Raw genomic sequence first — 17673 nt, 5'->3', positions numbered from 1 at the left:
TGGGGCTTTTTTGCTTCCATAACATGTCTTCTGTCAAACTAGACAAAGAAAACATCCCAAATGAAGATTTAGGTGTTTATTTTACTCATTTATATTAGCCTCTATCAATTTCTATTAAACTCGCCAAAACTTGGCATTAGATAATGCCTCATCAGCACTGGTGCCCCCCAGGGATGTGTGCTCTCCCCACTGCTCTTCTCCCTCTACACCAACGACTGCACCTCAGAGGACCCGTCTGTTAAACTCCCAAAGTTCGCAGACGACACAACGGTCATCGGCCTCATCAGGGACGGTGATGAGTCTGCGTACAGACAGGAGGTTGAACAGCTGATTCTCTAGTGTGGTCAGAACAACCTGGAGCTGAACAAGCTCAAAACTGTGGAGATGACAGTGGACTTCAGGAGGAGCTCCCCAACACTGCACTCCATCCTGGACTTGTACACCTCCAGAGTCAGGAAACTGGCAGGAAAGATCACTGCAGACCCATCACACCCTGGACACTAGCACTGTACGCCAAAACCACCAGACACAGGAACAGCTTCTTTCCACTGGCCGTCACTCTAATGAACAATTAATCAGACATACTGCACTACTACCTCCATTCCACTGTCATTGTTGTTGTATAGGTTCATATTTATTTATATATATATATATACTTTTGGATTTATGTTATATTTTTCTTGTTTATTTGTAAACTTGTGTATGTACGTTGAGACCAAAGTGAAAACCGGAGTAAAATTCCATGTATTTACATCTTCAGCGTTTCCATCATACAGCCTATGGGTTCCATTCACCAGTTTTTATAGGTAAAAACAAAAAATACAGGTGGAAGGAAACACACATCCTCTTCACAGTACCTCCTTTGCTGCATATGAACAGGTGCCTACTCTCATTTCTGCTGCTAGCTATCTTTCCTAACTGTGCATGCTTTGTTGAATATGATCATGCAGCAGCTTCATCATTGTTGGCAGTACACTGCATCAGTGGGGAAATGAACCGGCGCTGTGCTGCTCTTTCTGGCTCACCACTAAGGTCTTGTTAGTGCTCATTTGTGGGGTACAGTAGAGCAGGAAATTGGAGCCATGCAGAGTGAATTTATGCCAAAATAAGCGTCTTTGCACCTGTATGCCCATGCATATGCAAATCATATGTATATCTCTATACTTTCTCCACCGTATGCTTATTTTGTAGGTGAGGTGAGGTTGTGATGGATTCCCACAAAATGTAAACTCCCCCACATTTCAGAAACACATAACGCCATTTTAAAGGTGGTGTAGTGAGTTGTCTCGTTCTGAATAGTAGCTATCATTCACTGTAAGTCCTTTTGTGTTTAACACACCGTGTTACAATGAGACCGTACACATGAGAAAATAACAAGTTGAATTTCAAATGTTTTCAATAAAACAACCAAAGTTTAGGTTTTTCTGACAAGCGACCTCCTGTCGACTTGCGAATAATGACTGTCCTCTCTTAGAAGCATGGGATGATGTTGTACCGCCTAAAAGCCTTTAACGGGGGAGGTTTGGAGTGTCTTGGTTTCGGTTCTTGGGTTTTAACACCGAAGCTGCAGTTTGCAACTCACCTCCTACCAACAGTCATCGTTGGTGTCCTTTAGTGAACCTCTAACTTTCCAGAACCTTGACAAAGTAGTTTTGATTGCCTACATTAAATCAAAAAAGTTGAAAACCTTGAATGAATTATTGAGATTTTTGAGATCTTTTGAGTATTCCTTGAAACAATACTGACAAAACAATGGTCAAAATGAACCAATTGTGTGCACAAATGCATAAAAAGAGATGCTAGTCAAGTCATTGTCTTTTTCCTGGTAAATGTTTACTTTTGGTGTTTTCTCCCAGCAATGCAACTAACAGCACCGATCCCACAAGGATGAAAAAACACAAATAATCAATAAACTGTGTAACTTTGAAAGACACTCATTCGATTTGGCCAATTCAGACAGCTACTTCATCACATTAGCTTCAATTGTCACAATGTCTGTCTCAGTTGTTGTTGCTCCTCTGTCCCTCTCACCAGCCACTTCTGGCCCCTGTATTGCAATTCTTCATCTATCCACTGGATGGCCCCACACTCTCCCACCTGTCCCAATCACTTGACTCTCACTTCCACCTGCTCACCTGTTTCCACTTTTCCCTCATCAGCCCTGCTGTATACAACAAGCTCATTTCCACTCATTCCCGGTCAGATCGTCAATGTTCTGTAGTGCCTTGCTTTCCTCTGTGGCTGCCTGCACTGTTCCTGTTCCCCTGTGGATTATCAGTTACTGCTGTTTGGGCTCGCTGTTTGGGCTAGCTACCCATACCAGTATGTTTTTGTGTTTTCATTTTGTCAATAAATCCTTGAACTCTTCCTGTTTGCCTAGACAACAGCATTTAGTCGTTTAGCTTTCTGAAGCACTGAATCACTATGAAGTTTTGAAAATTGTCAACTGTTGTTGAAGCATTTGTGACAATCAAAAATGGCAACAACTGCTGGCCAAGCTCTTGGTATTACACTTGTGTGGATGGATTCAATCTGAGACCACGATGAGACAGCTAAAATACAAGTGCTTCTGCTTCCATTGGTTTGTTCGATACAACTGATACCTTTTAAACAGCCGACTGACTAAAACATCCTGTATTCAAAACTAGTGCAATCCCTCTCTGATACGAGTGTGACGTAACAAGGTTTTATATGAAAGGTCACGTGATTTGTTTTGCATTGGTGAAGTGAGGCATCATTTTGCCTTGATACTTCGTACTTTTGAGAGGTTAATTGATCAGTAATTTGCTGCCACATCCATGATCGAAGCTCCCCAGGAGTCATAGCTGGATTATGGACCAGGCCAGAGGGGCAAGTGCCCCAGGACATCGGACTGCCAGAAGGCCCCGCAAAACTTGAATGCCACGGCCCCAGTGCTTATAACACACCCCAGGCCCCTCAGTGCTTACAATGTGAGGGCCCCCAGACCCCTTGCTGTTTTTAAAGCATAAACTGACCACGAGGGCCCCCTGCCTCGACTGGAATGTGGGGCCTCTCGGCGCTTACATTGTGATTTGACCACTAGGCCTTCGGTGCGTGTGAGTAACACCTTGGGCTGGTTGCATTTCCTTCGTGGTGGTGCACCGTGACCAACTCTAGGTCGGTTTGGAAAGGCCCGTGGGTGAAGGTGGCTTGTGGCTAAAGCCATGAGGGCTCACTGCGCCTTATGGAATGTGAGGTGCAACACATCATACACCAGGTGAAGATTATGCATGCCTCCATGTTTCCTTCCTCCACCACCAGGCCAATCCTTATGAGGACTGTAGATTTTGTCCCCCACTTTTTACAGTGTAGCTGTGCAACGAGCAGATCTCTTCAGCAAAGATTAATTACAGCTAAGCAGCTATTAATACAGAGTAGTTGTGTTTTTAAGTGCACTTAAGCTATATGAACGCTCAGTATTCAGTGCTGATTTGAACTCCTCCAGCCTCTTGGCCTATGACGAAGCCAGTTGAAGTTACAGCATCGCTGTTGCAGATATTAAATATACACCAGTGTGTTACCGCTGTAAATGAGCACATCTGGTCATTGTTTGTCAGTGTAACAGGCTCGAGGATAATTTGAGTTTCATTGTCACTTGTCGTCAGAACCTACAACCCCAACCTGGTTTCCACTATTGTCTGACTGAAGATTTTGCCCTTGAGGTGAAATATCCATTTATTTTGTATTGTACCTATAATAAGACCCTCGTCAAAGAGAGACTGCTGGCAGCCTGCAACACATGACCTTGATAGGAAACGGTGTACCGTTGTGAGCAAGGATCAAAGGTTGTGTGGGTGAACACTAGCAAGGCTAAGCTGCTGCCGCTCCCACTGACCTTCACTGGGAAAAACAGAAGCCCCACTGCTGTTTTTTCCTGGTTAGAAGGTCAGCCCGGAGGTATTTGTGGATGACTCACATTTGTGGGTGTTCATTTGACGTTTGCGGTGTCTTGTGCAGGCCTATGTGTGGTCCCGGAGGATTCATGTTGATTGATTGATTGATGGGCATCTTATTTTGAAATTCAAGTGTTGAAAAAGAACATGCATAATAAATGTTTTGGTACTTTCTGCCAAACATCCAAATTCAAATCAGACTTTGGTATGAGTGTATAGAGGAGCTCAGAGGTGACACTTTCTTTCGTTGTCAAAAGGTGTCTTTCTTTGGCTGGAGGTGCATTGCCGCTGTGAGGTCTCTGTGTCAAATCCAGCCTTCACTCTGTGTCCTTAAATCAGCCTTCTTGTCTCCCTTTTTACCCCTGCATTTTATGAAAAGGCAGATAATATAGAGGAATTGTTATTTTTTTATTTTTTTTAAAAGAGCAGCTTAACAACATCCCTTGACATTTGTGAACATGACCTTTCATTGGAGGAAATGCAGGGTACTGGCACTACTGACCTCTGTCAGGGATATAGGCTATAGTCTATTTTTTTAATACAGCCTTTTGTGCTTCTGTGCTTATTTAAAATTCATGTTTGAAAAGTAACGTGTTAGTTTGAAAAGCTAGATAAAAACATTTTCAGTTTATCCATAGATGGATTAACAAAGGGCCCAAGGGCTGGGCTTCACCTGCAAAACAGGGATGTAAAACGACTACAATTAGACTCTAAACCAGCACTGTCTGGATGTCTTGCTTCTGTTCAGGAGGAGGGAGGCTTTTACATGTCTGTGCCCAGGGACCCATGATCTCATAATAGGTTTCCCTTGTCTCATGCAAAGAAATGTGAGATTTGTATTGCTTTTAGATGGTTGAGATGAGCCACAACTACATTCAGAGTTAAACGGCAACTATAGCCACATGCTCTCTCTGTACTTCAGTGAAACCAGTCCTGCGAACTCGGAGTTTCTTCATGGTGTCAGTATTGGAGGCGGTGTGCTGGACTGGGACCTGCAACAGTGAAAAAAAAAAAAAAAAAAAAGCCCTCCCTCCTCTTTTCTTTGCTCCTTCTTTCCCTCCGATGTGAGAGCCCCCCCCCCCCCCTACACACACACACACACACTGGGTACCGGCCGGCCCCTCCACATTGTGGCAGCAGGTCTACTGCAGCGGAGCTGAAAGAGAGCAGAGGAGAGAAGCGGAGGAGGCGGACGGACAGACGGTCTCCCCTCCGACTAGTGGGATAATACTCTGCCGCATCCTGTCGCTTCAACATGCCTTTGGGGAGTAAAAGACTCGCTGGGATTACTGCGCTGGTCGCCTCGCTGCTGCTCGGCTCCTGTGGGACAGGTGGAGAAGGTGAGCGTCTTCCTGCTGTTGAGTGCGTTGTTTTGTTAAAAGGGACCATTTAGACAGCACTCGACAATGAGGCGATATAATGTATTTGGCTGCTTGATGAGACTTTAAACTTTATGACAAAACAAGTGCATTAAGAAGATTAAAGTGTTTTTCTTCTTCTTTTGTCTCGAAAATTGGTCAAACATGATAAGGACTACTTTTCATGAAGCCAGAATGAATTACAATAATTGAAATATGTCTGCATATATTGGTTAATCAAGATAATCCAAACTCTGATAACTATTCGGCTGCGATTAGGGATTATTTTCATTATTGATTGATCTGCTGATTGTTCTCTCCAATAATCAATAGATTTGGCCTAATCTATAAAATGTCCGTTTCCCAAAGTCCAAGATGACGCCTTCAAAAAATGTGTCTGACTAGCAGTCCAAAACACCCAAAGATCTTCAGTTAACAAAGCAGCAAATCACATTGCTGCCAGTTAAGTATACTTTTGCTTTATCAAACAGTTACATTTATGTTTAAAGGACTAATGTTTTTTTTTTTGTAAGCGGTCTTACCTTTTACTTTTCTAAATAAACACATGCAGCATTAAATAGGGAAATCGATCCTGATCTGTGCTGCGACCCCTTTCTCCAGTTTGGGAAGAAGCTGTTTATTCTGTGAATTTGGCGAATTAAACAGTTTGCTGGGTCTGATCCGACCACCTCGGGTCTTGTTGAAAGGGAGCTCACATCCTCAGGGGATCTACGACCGTCACGTTTGAAGAAACAGCGAATCCCACAAGTTTGTGTTCTTATTTTAGCTTTTCTCCAACATTTGATGTTTCCTCATGAGAGAAAGGAGAAACTGTGGAGATGTGAGGGAGCTGCACAGGATGCTGCTGCCACTTCTTCGGCTCCAGTTTTACTCAGAACAGGTTTCAGAAAAGATCCTAAAAAGTGTGTTGTTTGGCAAAGAGATGATTTCAGAAGTGAAGTCACTGAAAAAGTTGCTTCTTTAATGTTTGCTTGAGAAACCAGATTTAAAGGAATGAGAGAATTTACCCTGCAACAAGTGTGAGAAATAGATGGATCTCTTTTTCCCTGCGTCCCTGAGTACATGCTGTTAATTTCCTCTCTGAGGTTTTAATGAATAGTTCCAGTCGCTGCATTCTGAAAGTAGTAGCCCGCTACAATCTGGTGACCTTCCTCCCTACTGTAAGGTTGTACTCTCTTGGAAATACGCTGTAAATAAGGCCATCTCTTAAGGCGACATCCCTGTAGGCAGACTGACACAAAATATCACTGAGCCTTTTCACACAGAGATTGGTGGTGCTGGATGTGGAGGGTAGAAAAGAGGAATGTATGCATTAATAGGCATTGTGGTTTCTCAACTGTATTGATTGTTTGAGTAGACAACAGCTATAACGGGGAAGAAAGTGGTATTGTTATTATGGAATAAAAGTGACCCAAATCCAGATGAAATGGGTACATTGTCTTATAGGCTCAGACGCGACAATAGAGAGACGAATAAAAAAAAACTGAAATTGACTGTATATCGCTCCATTGTGCTTCATATATTTTGCAGCACATTGTAACCGCATTCGTCAGAGTCTTTATCATCCACTTAACAACCTGTCTTCTGTCCAGATTATGCCTCCTAAGCAATGAACGGGTTTCAGCTCAGTAAAGAACTATCATATCATTCATCCTGCTTTGTACATGAAGGACAGGAGGTTTCTGTCATTGTCACATTCATCATCTTCAGCGATACTCTCACTCTCTCTCTCTCTCTCTCTCTTTTCCCGTTAACATAGTGCATGTCCATTACTCTCTAACACTTGCTGTGTAGAGGTGAGAGTGAAGGCAACTTCTCCTCAGCTCTTTTTTCCCCAGTGTGTTTCAGCTATCAAGCTCTATGTGTACAAATAACACTATATGAATGGCCTCCAAATGTTTTTGAATGTGCAGCGTTATTCCCATATTTAAAAAAAAATTGGTCTCACTTCTCTTTCTATGGGTGTGGCTATTCAAAATGGCTATAGATACTATTGATATCTAGCGTTGTTGAATAACGTGTCCTACAAACTAGGCAAAAGTGAAGGCAAAAAAAAAAAGTGTTAGTTGTTGAACACGTTGAAGCCTCTTGTCATAGGGAAAGGGGGCAAACGGGGATAACGGCAAACATATACACGAAACTTTACATGAGTAACTGTGAAAAATGTAAAGAGATCTTGAGAGAGAGCTTGTAATTTATGGAGAGTATTTTTAGATGCTGTTTAACCACCCCACAAAATACCATGACAATGACTTGCCTTACTGCAGCCTTCGCTGTAAACCTAAACCAAGTCTAGAGGTACAACACAACACAACACACGGCTGTTCATATAAGCAAGAGGTCCGAAACACACATGAGTGTTTCTTATGATCCGCCGCTCCTGGTTAAGGTTTGGTTAAAGGAGTAGTGCGTAGCGTTTAAGGGTATCCATTGGCAGACATAATATAATATTCACTTTTGTGGTTTCAGTCGTGTATTATCACCTGAATTGTTGTGTTTTTGTTTGATTAGGATGAGGCTTTCATGTCTACATTGGGAGTGGGTCCTCTTCATGGGTTGCGTCGTGTTGCGCCGTCTTATTTCTACAGAAGCCCAGAACAGACAAACCAAACACTGGCTCTATAGGGCCTTTTCAAATTGTTTTGTTTCCTGAAGGCCACTGTAGGCTTGGAGGGCTATTCAGTTGGTTACATTCTGACCACTAGATGCCACTAAATCCTTCACAGTGCTCCTTTTTTTAAGTTTAGGCAACTAGAACTCTGAAGTTTAAAGGAAAAATTTTGTTCACGGTTTAAAAAAAAACAAAACAGTGATGACTGCTGCACAGCCTCCAGTCTAAATGTCATATGCTTTTGCATGCGCAGCCTTTCGCTCTGACCTCTTACTAAGTTATTTGTGGCACTATAATAATGTCACTTCTGCTGCCCTTGCTAGTGAGAAAGACAATTATTATTTGCATGACTGCAGGAGGTCACTTATATGGAAAACACAAGATGTTTTAGGCATTTGTGCAATGGTATATGCTGTCATTTATGCTGTGGAAGCAGCAGGGTGTTTAGGAGTGTATCTCTCAGATGGCTCAGACCGTAGAGGTGTGTTTGATTATTTAACTAACTGAGGCTGAGGACGGGAAACATAAGTTGCTGTTATTTTCTTAGACTGCTGAAAATAAATCTCCTCCAGTCCACAGCCAGACAGAGAATAGTTTGGTAAAAAATATGCTGGGAGAGGAGTTGATTTAAATTTGGGGCTGGCTCCCTGTTTCATATGCGAACAGCCCTTTCTCATCAGAATTTATTACTTTTCAATGAGCTGGTGGTGTGCACTGAGAGAACATAAACCTCTGAATGAAATCAATTTGGTGTGAATGTGTGACACATTTTCTCTGCAAAACCCATCTGTCCTTTATGCTTCATGAGATGGTGGAGTCTTGGAGAACCACCATGAGGAAAGAGCAAAGTAAATCGCCCCTTACTTTTCTTCTAGCGTCGTTTTTGAAAATGTGTTTAGTCAAGGTGGAGTCATGAAGAGGTTCTGATTAAGTCAAGGTTACTTAAAGGTGCACGGTAGCGGCTGGTGGTGTGAGCCTGGAGCTTTCAGTCATGACTCTAGATTTATTAATCCAGGGACAAGTAGTTAAGCGATAAAAGTGACAGAGAACTGCAGTCCATCCATCTGCTTTTGTGACCTGAGGGATTTTGTGTTTGCCCAAGGCCGACTCCCCAGTGGATGTCTGCCTCCCTAAAAACAGACCCATTCATCAAATGGCCCTGTCATTATCTCAGATGACTTGTTATTGGTCCAAGAATCAGCCACATTCTGCTGAGGTCACTATTCACTGTCACACTTTGAAGCAGGAGGAGCGTAGAAACTGTGGGCATCAGCTATTAGCAAAAACACACTGTGTTAATGATGAGTGACATGCTCTTTATTTTACTAAAAGCAAGGATGGTGAGTGAGTCATCTCTCTCAGGAAATGGAATGTTGCTTTTAGTTTTTAGATTAAAAAAATCAGTGCTGGAAGAAGTATTCAGTGTTGCCAGAGTTATATAAGTTCATATTATATTGTGGGATGTATTATGATCTCTTTTGCATTGCGACACCTTTTATAACTGTATATGTGTAAAATCATAATCTACAACATTACTACAGTATTAACAATATTTGTCAGATTAAATGGTAACAAGTACAATATTTCCCTCTGAAATGTAGTGGAGTAGAAGTATAAAGTAATATAATTGAAATAATCTAAAGTTCAAGCACCTCAAAATTGTACCTGAGTAAAAGGCACTTAATACATCTACACCACTGCAAAACAAAGTGTAGTTCAGAAGCACTGAGGCCCCAAAGGGTAATATGCTAAAAGATATATTGATGTGATTTAGATAATGCACATAGCATTACTTTAAAAATGTTCTAAAACATAATGAAAAAATGAATGAATGAATACATCTCTGGTGTTGAACAACGTTCTTGATTCAAGTTCCCTTACATCTGTGTGCATGGATTTCCACATCAGTATGTTTTGGGAGGAAAGACAAAGAAGAGCTACATGATCTTTGATTGACAGGTGTGATGAGTGCTTAGCAACAACGTTTTTTTAAATCTTTTTTACTTTGCTTAAAGTATGATTTTAAACCTGCATTCATTTTCAAATGTTCTGGCCACTAGGGGACAGCAGGGTTTACAACAAACACAATGACGTAACACCTATACATTTGATATGGGTAATGGCAAACAGTTAATAATGATAATGATGTAATCCAAAAATAAATTATAGCAGCTTTAAACCAGTCAATAATTATAATATGTACTTAAATGTATACATTGTAGACTGTATCACGTAAAGAGTCATAAAGAATTGTGTTATTTGTATTTCAAGTTCTTTGGCCTGCTGTATTTCTCCCCATCCCCTTTTTCAAGAACAAAGAAAACCCTGCCCTGATTATTGTGCTTTGTCGGGGTTATCCAACTGGTTTGAAAGTATGATATCCTAAAGAGCTGTGGGAATATTAAGTTAATTATTAAAGAAACGGGAGATAGCTGTGGAAAAAGCTGAGCCAAAGCTAAACATTTGACATTAAACACAGGCAGGGAATTTAAAGGACACTATCTTTTTATGAGTGTGATGGGACAGAAAATTAAAGGGAAAAGGAAAAACCAGAGCTGGAGTTTGTAGAAGAAGGAATGAGGAGTGCGCAAAAAAGAGAGAGAAGAAGTGGAGGAGTTTGGTTCAGCGCCCTGCATGGACATTCATTGTAGTTGCCCTCTGTCTTAAAGCCATGCAGTGACACTCCCAACTCCTTCTCTCATTTCACCCATCAGTGGGTTTTCTTTTTTTCCCCCGTGTGTGTGTGTGTGTGTGTGTGTGTGTGTGTGTGTGTGTGTGTGTGTGTGCGATGTCAGATTAATTCGCCTGACTCCCCTCGTCTCACCTTCACAGAGACTCAGCTCTGTTGTGCCCAGCAACACAAGTTTCAGCAATGCAATCCTGTTCTTCTGTATCACGATCTTACTTACCTGCCAGCGGGATAACATTACTGTAGCGTGGGTTTTCAATGCAGTAACCTTTTCTTTGAAGGGACTTCTGATGTAATGAAATAGATTTAAGTGCTCCATTGATCATGATCTGTGAGCAGGACTAAATTCATAGGAAATGTATCAGCTCCTAAAGTATTTTAAGTATTTTCAATGTCAAATGGCCTGTCAGGATGAAAACATTGTGTGTAATATTACAATAATGAGGTTCCACTTATTGAGTAAACCAATAACAAAGCAAAGTAGGACATTGCAGAACATTTTCCTGGACATCATATGCCTCTAAAATACTTCAAAAACATCAAGCTCTAAACCACAAACTATATGACCCAAGTTGTAATAAGCGGGACTTTTCAAGTATTCTTGTTATGTATGTGCAGTATGTGTGTATATATATATATGTATGTATGTACATATAGTATAGCAAGCCTTGTGCTACTTAAAGGGCTTTTCCTGTACAAGAATGTCTCGGCATCCTCCCTCATTGCTATTCCTGTCTCAATCCATTAAACAGCAAATTGACATCAGATTAACTATAAATACAGTTCATAATTACTTAACCTGCTGCTTTGACCTTCTTCCATCCGATTCAATGACGGCCTTTATATTTGTTGGAGTGACACAGTGGGAGCGGGCCGTGTAAGTTCCTCTTGAAATACAGTAATTATAACCATCAGGACTCTTGTTCATGTCTTGATTCTTTTCTGACCTCTCACTCTTTGTAGAAGAAGTTATATGATGACTGAATGAATCTTCTGCTCACCTCAAACCGGACACCATCAAGTTAATACTCCTGGATCTTATTTCTGTAGGTCGTCACCCCATTCAACATTTTACATCAGACATAATTTGACCCAACCAGAAGGATGTCTTAACTTCTAAAAGATGACCCAGGTTGTAAAATAAACTTTGAATTATCTTTTTTACAACAAGCATTTATCAGTGAGGGCCTATTTAAGGTCTGAGATCTGGTGAAGGTGCCTTGGGGATCAGCAAATACAGCAAAAGTCAGGAGCATGTAGATAAAGTATTTCAATGTAAAAAAACTAGTTTTCATATTCTATTGTTCTTAGACGATATCCATTTCACTTAATATGTCTCTTCTTAAACCAGCTGGCTGCACCGGTGAGGATTTAGGCATGAAGTCCTATCATTGAATGAATAATTCTGTAAACATTACCAGGAATATTGAATGGATGAACGTGTTTTTGTGTGGAAGTTATAATTTACTTTACTTCTTGCTGTATATTTTTATTCAGCTGCTAAAATACGTCCTCTGTTGTAACGACAATACATTGCACATGTTTAAAGATGAAGCAGGAGAAAGTTATTTTGATTTGTATACAAAATGAAATTTGAAGCAGCTGCTTAATTAAAGTTTAAGAAGTATTTGCTCATTAGGAGACTGTCCTCCCAAGAAAAATGGCAGCATCAGTTGTTTCAGCCATTGCCTCCAATAATGGTTTACTTTCAAGGGACAAACCCCTCTAGCTGCCGTACGGATTAATAAGACTCTATAGCAAATGGAGATGGATGGGTCAAAAACACATCAAAACAACAAAAACACTGCGGACCATCTCCTGTTTCCCACCAAAAGTCAATAACAAAAGTCCCCTAACCATAATAAAATAATCTTTATAACTCAAGCCGTGCGTCTGTGTCATTCTGTTGAATTTAATGACGTATCTTTCAAAATCTTTGCAGCTTAAGGTTTAAGGCATGCACAAACTTTTTGTTTCTTTCAGTAAAATAGGCAAAGCTTTGCTTGATTATTCAAAACAATTGTATTAAGTGCTGGAGGCAAAAGACAAGCATTATTATTTGCAGTCTTTTTTTTGTAAATAAAATGACTTAATGAGAAAAGGAAAAGAGAAAAAATGTCCTTGTTCCTATTTTAAGATTCAAATATGATCCATTAATGAAAGTCTCATCACATTCTCCACACATCTCCCCCTGGGTCCATTAGTAGAAGTGATGTAACTTGTAGCAATTCTTCCAAATCTTCATAAGACTGACATATTTCATTGTCAATGATTTTTTAATCATCCTTCTTATTACTGATGTGTTTTGCACACATTTTGTGTTTGTCTCAGCAATATGTTTCCTAATGTGTTAAACCTTAAGACTCCTGATACATTTTTTAATTGCTACTTTGTTGCAGTGCAGCTTTCTTTTAATCATTTAATTCTGCTGATTGGGTCTGCCTCCCATGGAGCCACATCATAATGCAGTTAGCGCAGAAGAAATAACAGCATTGTTTTCATACCATTTTTTACAGGGAAAAAGGAGTTGATTATGTTCCAGTGAGCAGTTTATCTACAAGTGTACTATAAATGTATTGTGAAGGGAGGTCTAAGATGGTGAGAGTTGAATGAGTCAAATTACGGGCCTGTCTGGTGTGTTAGCCACCAACAGACAGATGAAGGGCTGGAAATGAGGAACAACCATTTCTCTAGTTGTTAGCAGTCAGTCCGGCAGCGGAGCCTCTCATTTAAGCTGTCAGGCTCCAGTCTGCAGGATTCATATCAGTCTCACCCCAACTGTACGCTTTACCAGGCTCACGATTAGTCCGACTTGCACAATTCTGGATGATTCAACAAAATACTTTTAAGTGACACCTCGCAACTCGGAGAGAAAGTCACAAACTGGGTTACTAAGTAAAGTTGATTTACTTATAAAGGCATTGTCAGAAGGATGTCATCTATTTTGACTTTTAATATATCTATCAATCCTCTTATTCTTTCTGATCCTGTCTGTCGCCCTCCTTTTTTACACGTTTGACTGGACAGAATGTATACTTTCTGTCTGCGTGTGTGTGGATTTTCCTGTTTTGACTATTTTTAGTTTGTCTGTCACGAACTCAAACAACCAGACAAAAAGAAACGGTCTAATAATAAGCTCCTCTTGATTTATGTCCATTATTGTGTAGACAGCATAAACAGAAGTCTGATTCCAAGTTTTAAAGGGTATGTTTTCTGGTTCAGGTAGTAAATTTGAGTTACGATTTTATTGTGAGAAATGTATTTATTTTAGTGTTGCCTCTAAGTTAGAAGAGTTGCTTTGTGTTGGCGGAGGTTTATGCTCTTGTGTGCCTTTTTAGTTCCCGGCATTGTTTCTTCAGTCACACAGTACGTCATGCAGATACACCTTTGTCAACCGGCACCTCCTTGTTAAAAGGTGGAAAGTATGTTACCAAACAAGCACAGCTGTTTTCCACTTGATGATTGCTGTTACATCCTGCTCACTCTGATCAACGAGTCGACACTGACTGTCTGGGACACTTACACTGCTCTGAGCTGTCTTACCTTTAGTTTGTTGAAGTGATGGATGGTACTCATCAGTATTCAGCATCTCTGTCTCTGCGTTTCTCTCTCCCTCTCTCCCTCTCTCCCTCTCTCCCTCTCTCCCTCTCTCCCTCTCTCCTCCCCCCCCTGTAATCTTGTGCCTCAAGCACAAAGCACACCACCCACATCCCAGTATTGTCATTTGACTTGCGTCATACAGACAGAAGAAGTACGGTGACTGGGATGTGCTGATCCACGGAGCAAATGTAATAAAATTGCTGCCTTTCTAAAGAGTTGATGCCCATTAGATATACTGGACAATAGACCAGTGTTTGAACTAGCATAACTAGCAGAAAACTGAAGTGAAACTTGAACTCCTGGGCATGGTTCCAGAAATAAGACCCTATTGGAAAATCATGACATTTGTAATGTCGCAAATGCCATCCATTTGTCCAAAGAGGGATTATAAATAACACTAATTTATGTCGTGATTTATTTAGTATTTTTATATTTAGTGGTCTTTAACAAATACCATTTCCCACAAGCCAAGTCAAACCAGTTACTGGCGAACTTGAGGCCATTTGAGAGCATTTACTAGACGTAGCTTTGCAGGTTTCAAAAACAAAACAAAAGAAGATCTCAAAAGCAAAGAAAAAAGACAAGATAAAACTGTGTCCCCTTTTCCTTTATCAAATATGTGTTGGAAAATGTTTTTTTTTATCTTTGTGACATTTTAGGTTTCTACTGTAGGTTCAGTCTGTGTTGCAATTGAATCCCCTTCTGCTGTCAGTCTATAGCCTTATGTCTAAAATGTGTTGAAGGTTCCGTCATTCCTCTGTTTTAGAAAGGCTTTGTAGATCTATGTATCCGTGTCTGACAAAGCCCAAGTCAGTGGCTGACAGATCAGCAGCCTTTTACCTTCATCTTTCTTTAAGCTTTCTGTATTTGTGCTTTACCTTATTCTCACAGTCGCCTTTTAAATATCATTACTCCTCAGAGGAAAATCAGCCTCACCTGTTCGGACACCTCTGCTTCTTCTAACCAGCTCTTCTTGCCGAGGTCATGCTCTCATGACACATTATCCTACTGAGGTTTTACAGCTCTCATTTCACCTCTCTACACAGAGTCTATTGTATTTTGCAGTCGCAGCTCCTCTATAATCCACAGCTTGCGTCTGTCAGCTTCAGGCCTGGCTTGATGGAGATAAAGAAACCGCAGCGTTATGGAAGTTATGAAAGGTGTTGGGATCTACCAACATCTATACGGGTTTTCTTCAGGTGTTTGGAAACATGTCACTTTTTTGCATCTGGCAACTGAGGAAATTGAATTTCACATGTTTGGCACATAAATGCCAATTACAAACACATCTGGGGTAAGCAGAGGAGGGTGTTATATATATATATATATATATATATATATATATATAAAGGAAACATGAGATTGCTGCAGATACTTTTCTGTGTGAAGATTCAGCAAATGATGAACTTGGATGGAAATGCACAGACTGAAGTGTCTGCAGAGAGGAGAGGGCTTCCACTGGGCAGACTTGGGTGGATATTCAAAGCTGTCAACAGTCTGTGGTTTATAGTCTCAGGCAGTGAAACTCCCTCTGTGCTTGAAATGAAGTACAATAGTGTTGACAAAGTAATCTCAGCTGAAGCCTTGTTGTGAGAGGAGGGAGACGGGACCTGACACTTCTGAATGGGTTGTGAATAATTTGAACTGGCTCTCTACTCAGTGGTGGAAAAGAAAATCCATTAAAAGAAGATTCTAGCTTGCGCTTTCGCGGTAATCGTGGAAACGGTGAACGTTTGATAATTACTTAATAATCAGGTATTCTGAGGAAACTGCCCCGTGGATACATGACGAAACAAGCCAACGCTCCTGTTTCATGACTACTGCTTTTGTCAGATGCTGAACAACAGTCCTCAAAGTAGTTTCTTTCTAAAGGACATTTCAGTGCGGTAGATACTGGATGACAGAGATCTTCCACAGGAAAGGTGGCCTCCTGCTTTCCATTGAGAAGTGGCTCTTATAGCAATAGAGTACAGCAACAAAGACATATCTATTGATAATCAGAATATTAACTATACCACTCGAAAGCATAGTCAATACTGTACAGAGATTCTGTTTTATGATATTTAACATCGGCAGACTTGTAGCCTTCATTTTGATATTTCTTCTTTGAGACTGTTGTCATGGCGTTGTTTGTCTGTGCATCAGCATGTACACACGTCATATATTTACTGTTCATGGGTCATTTATTCAGACTTAACTCAACTTAGAACTCCAATTCCTACCCTTGACATTTTTAAACATCGAAGTGTCGGAGGCATGAAAAGGTCTCCACTGACTACCGCTGAAACAAAGTTGTCTTATTCATGTTCTTGCTTTGTGTGACCCCCTTATCTGTCCCAACCTACAATTATCTGTTAAGGATACTCAAGAGAGCCTCAAGTTTAACCTTTCCATTAGAAGAAAACTTCCTTCAGTCTGCTTTTCACCATCGTTATCTTGAAATAACTTACTGTAACGTATCGATCCACGGGTTCAATGAAACTATCTGTGATTCTAAACTGTCTTTTCTGCTTTGTGATTGGTTAACAGAGGTATGTGACAGCCCATTGGTAGCCAATCTGCCACTGTCATCATTCAGAAGCTCCTCCCAGCTAACCAGCAGCCATGGGCCGGTCTTTGCTAAGGTCAACAGGAGAGAAGGTGAGGAATCATTCGTTGCTATGTTCATTGTCAATCTCAAATATTTTACCACCCATAGTGGTGGCACATTTCAAGATGGATTTATTGTCATAAATAATCACTGCACCGATCCATTCATTGGCAATGATACATAATTGTTGCTGGACTTTGTGTCACTTTTTCATATTTAAAGCATCACTAGAAAGCTTTAGACAAAGGACATGGACTTTATTACCCAGAATACATTGCTCACGCTGAATCTAATATAGCTGGAAAATTCTTTGACATACAATTCTTTTACATACCATAAACTTTTAGGGTATAAAATTGGTCGGGACATTGATGATGTTAAGTCATTGTTGGTGTCACGATTAGGCTTTGCCTCTGTGTTCTGTGTGTCTTTGTGTAGCTCCACACCCTCCTCACTCTACCTCTCAGTCACTCCCTCGGTCTAATTCCCTTCACCTGCCTCTGATCATTAATCAAGCACTTCCCCCTCATCAGCACAACTCCCCTCACCTGTTCATCCCTCTACTTAAACTCCTGCCCCTCAGTCACTCCTTGCCAGATCCTTGTTTAATGTCTACCCGCCCGTTTGTTCGTCCTGTTCCCGGGTTTCCCGTCTGCCTGCCCCGTCTCGTTCATGCTGGATTTTCCCCCTCGTCTCTTGTCTTGTCCGTGGATTCCCTGTTGTGTCCTGTAAGTTTCCTGTTTGGATTTAACTGTGCATTAAAACACCTGCTTCGCGCTACTCTGTCTGGTCTGCGTTTGAGTCCTCCACCATGCCCCGTAACAGTTGGTGAATTCTCTTCACCTGTGTCCTGCCTATCCACGTTGTTAATGTGCAGATTAACTTCATGA

The 17673-nt window shown here is 40.9% G+C and overlaps 1 protein-coding gene across 1 annotated transcript in view; it reads left to right on the top strand.

Annotated features, from left to right (window-relative positions):
* Positions 1-5169: 5169 nt before the first annotated feature.
* Positions 5170-17673, top strand: part of LOC306694966 (contactin-associated protein-like 4) — a gene marked incomplete at its 5' end in the record, with an annotated part of 76849 nt that continues 64345 nt past the window's right edge. The window contains 2 exons of the mRNA XM_079158040.1: positions 5170-5254; positions 16723-16833. Of these exons, the coding sequence (XP_079014166.1) occupies positions 5170-5254; positions 16723-16833 (196 nt within the window). The remainder of the gene's footprint in view (positions 5255-16722; positions 16834-17673) is intronic.

Source organism: Pholis gunnellus, assembly GCF_910591455.1.
Source record: "Pholis gunnellus genome assembly, chromosome: 4".
Classification (NCBI taxonomy): domain Eukaryota; kingdom Metazoa; phylum Chordata; class Actinopteri; order Perciformes; family Pholidae; genus Pholis; species Pholis gunnellus.
Note: the sequence above shows the minus strand (reverse complement) of the source record. Positions and strands in the feature narration are given on the sequence as shown.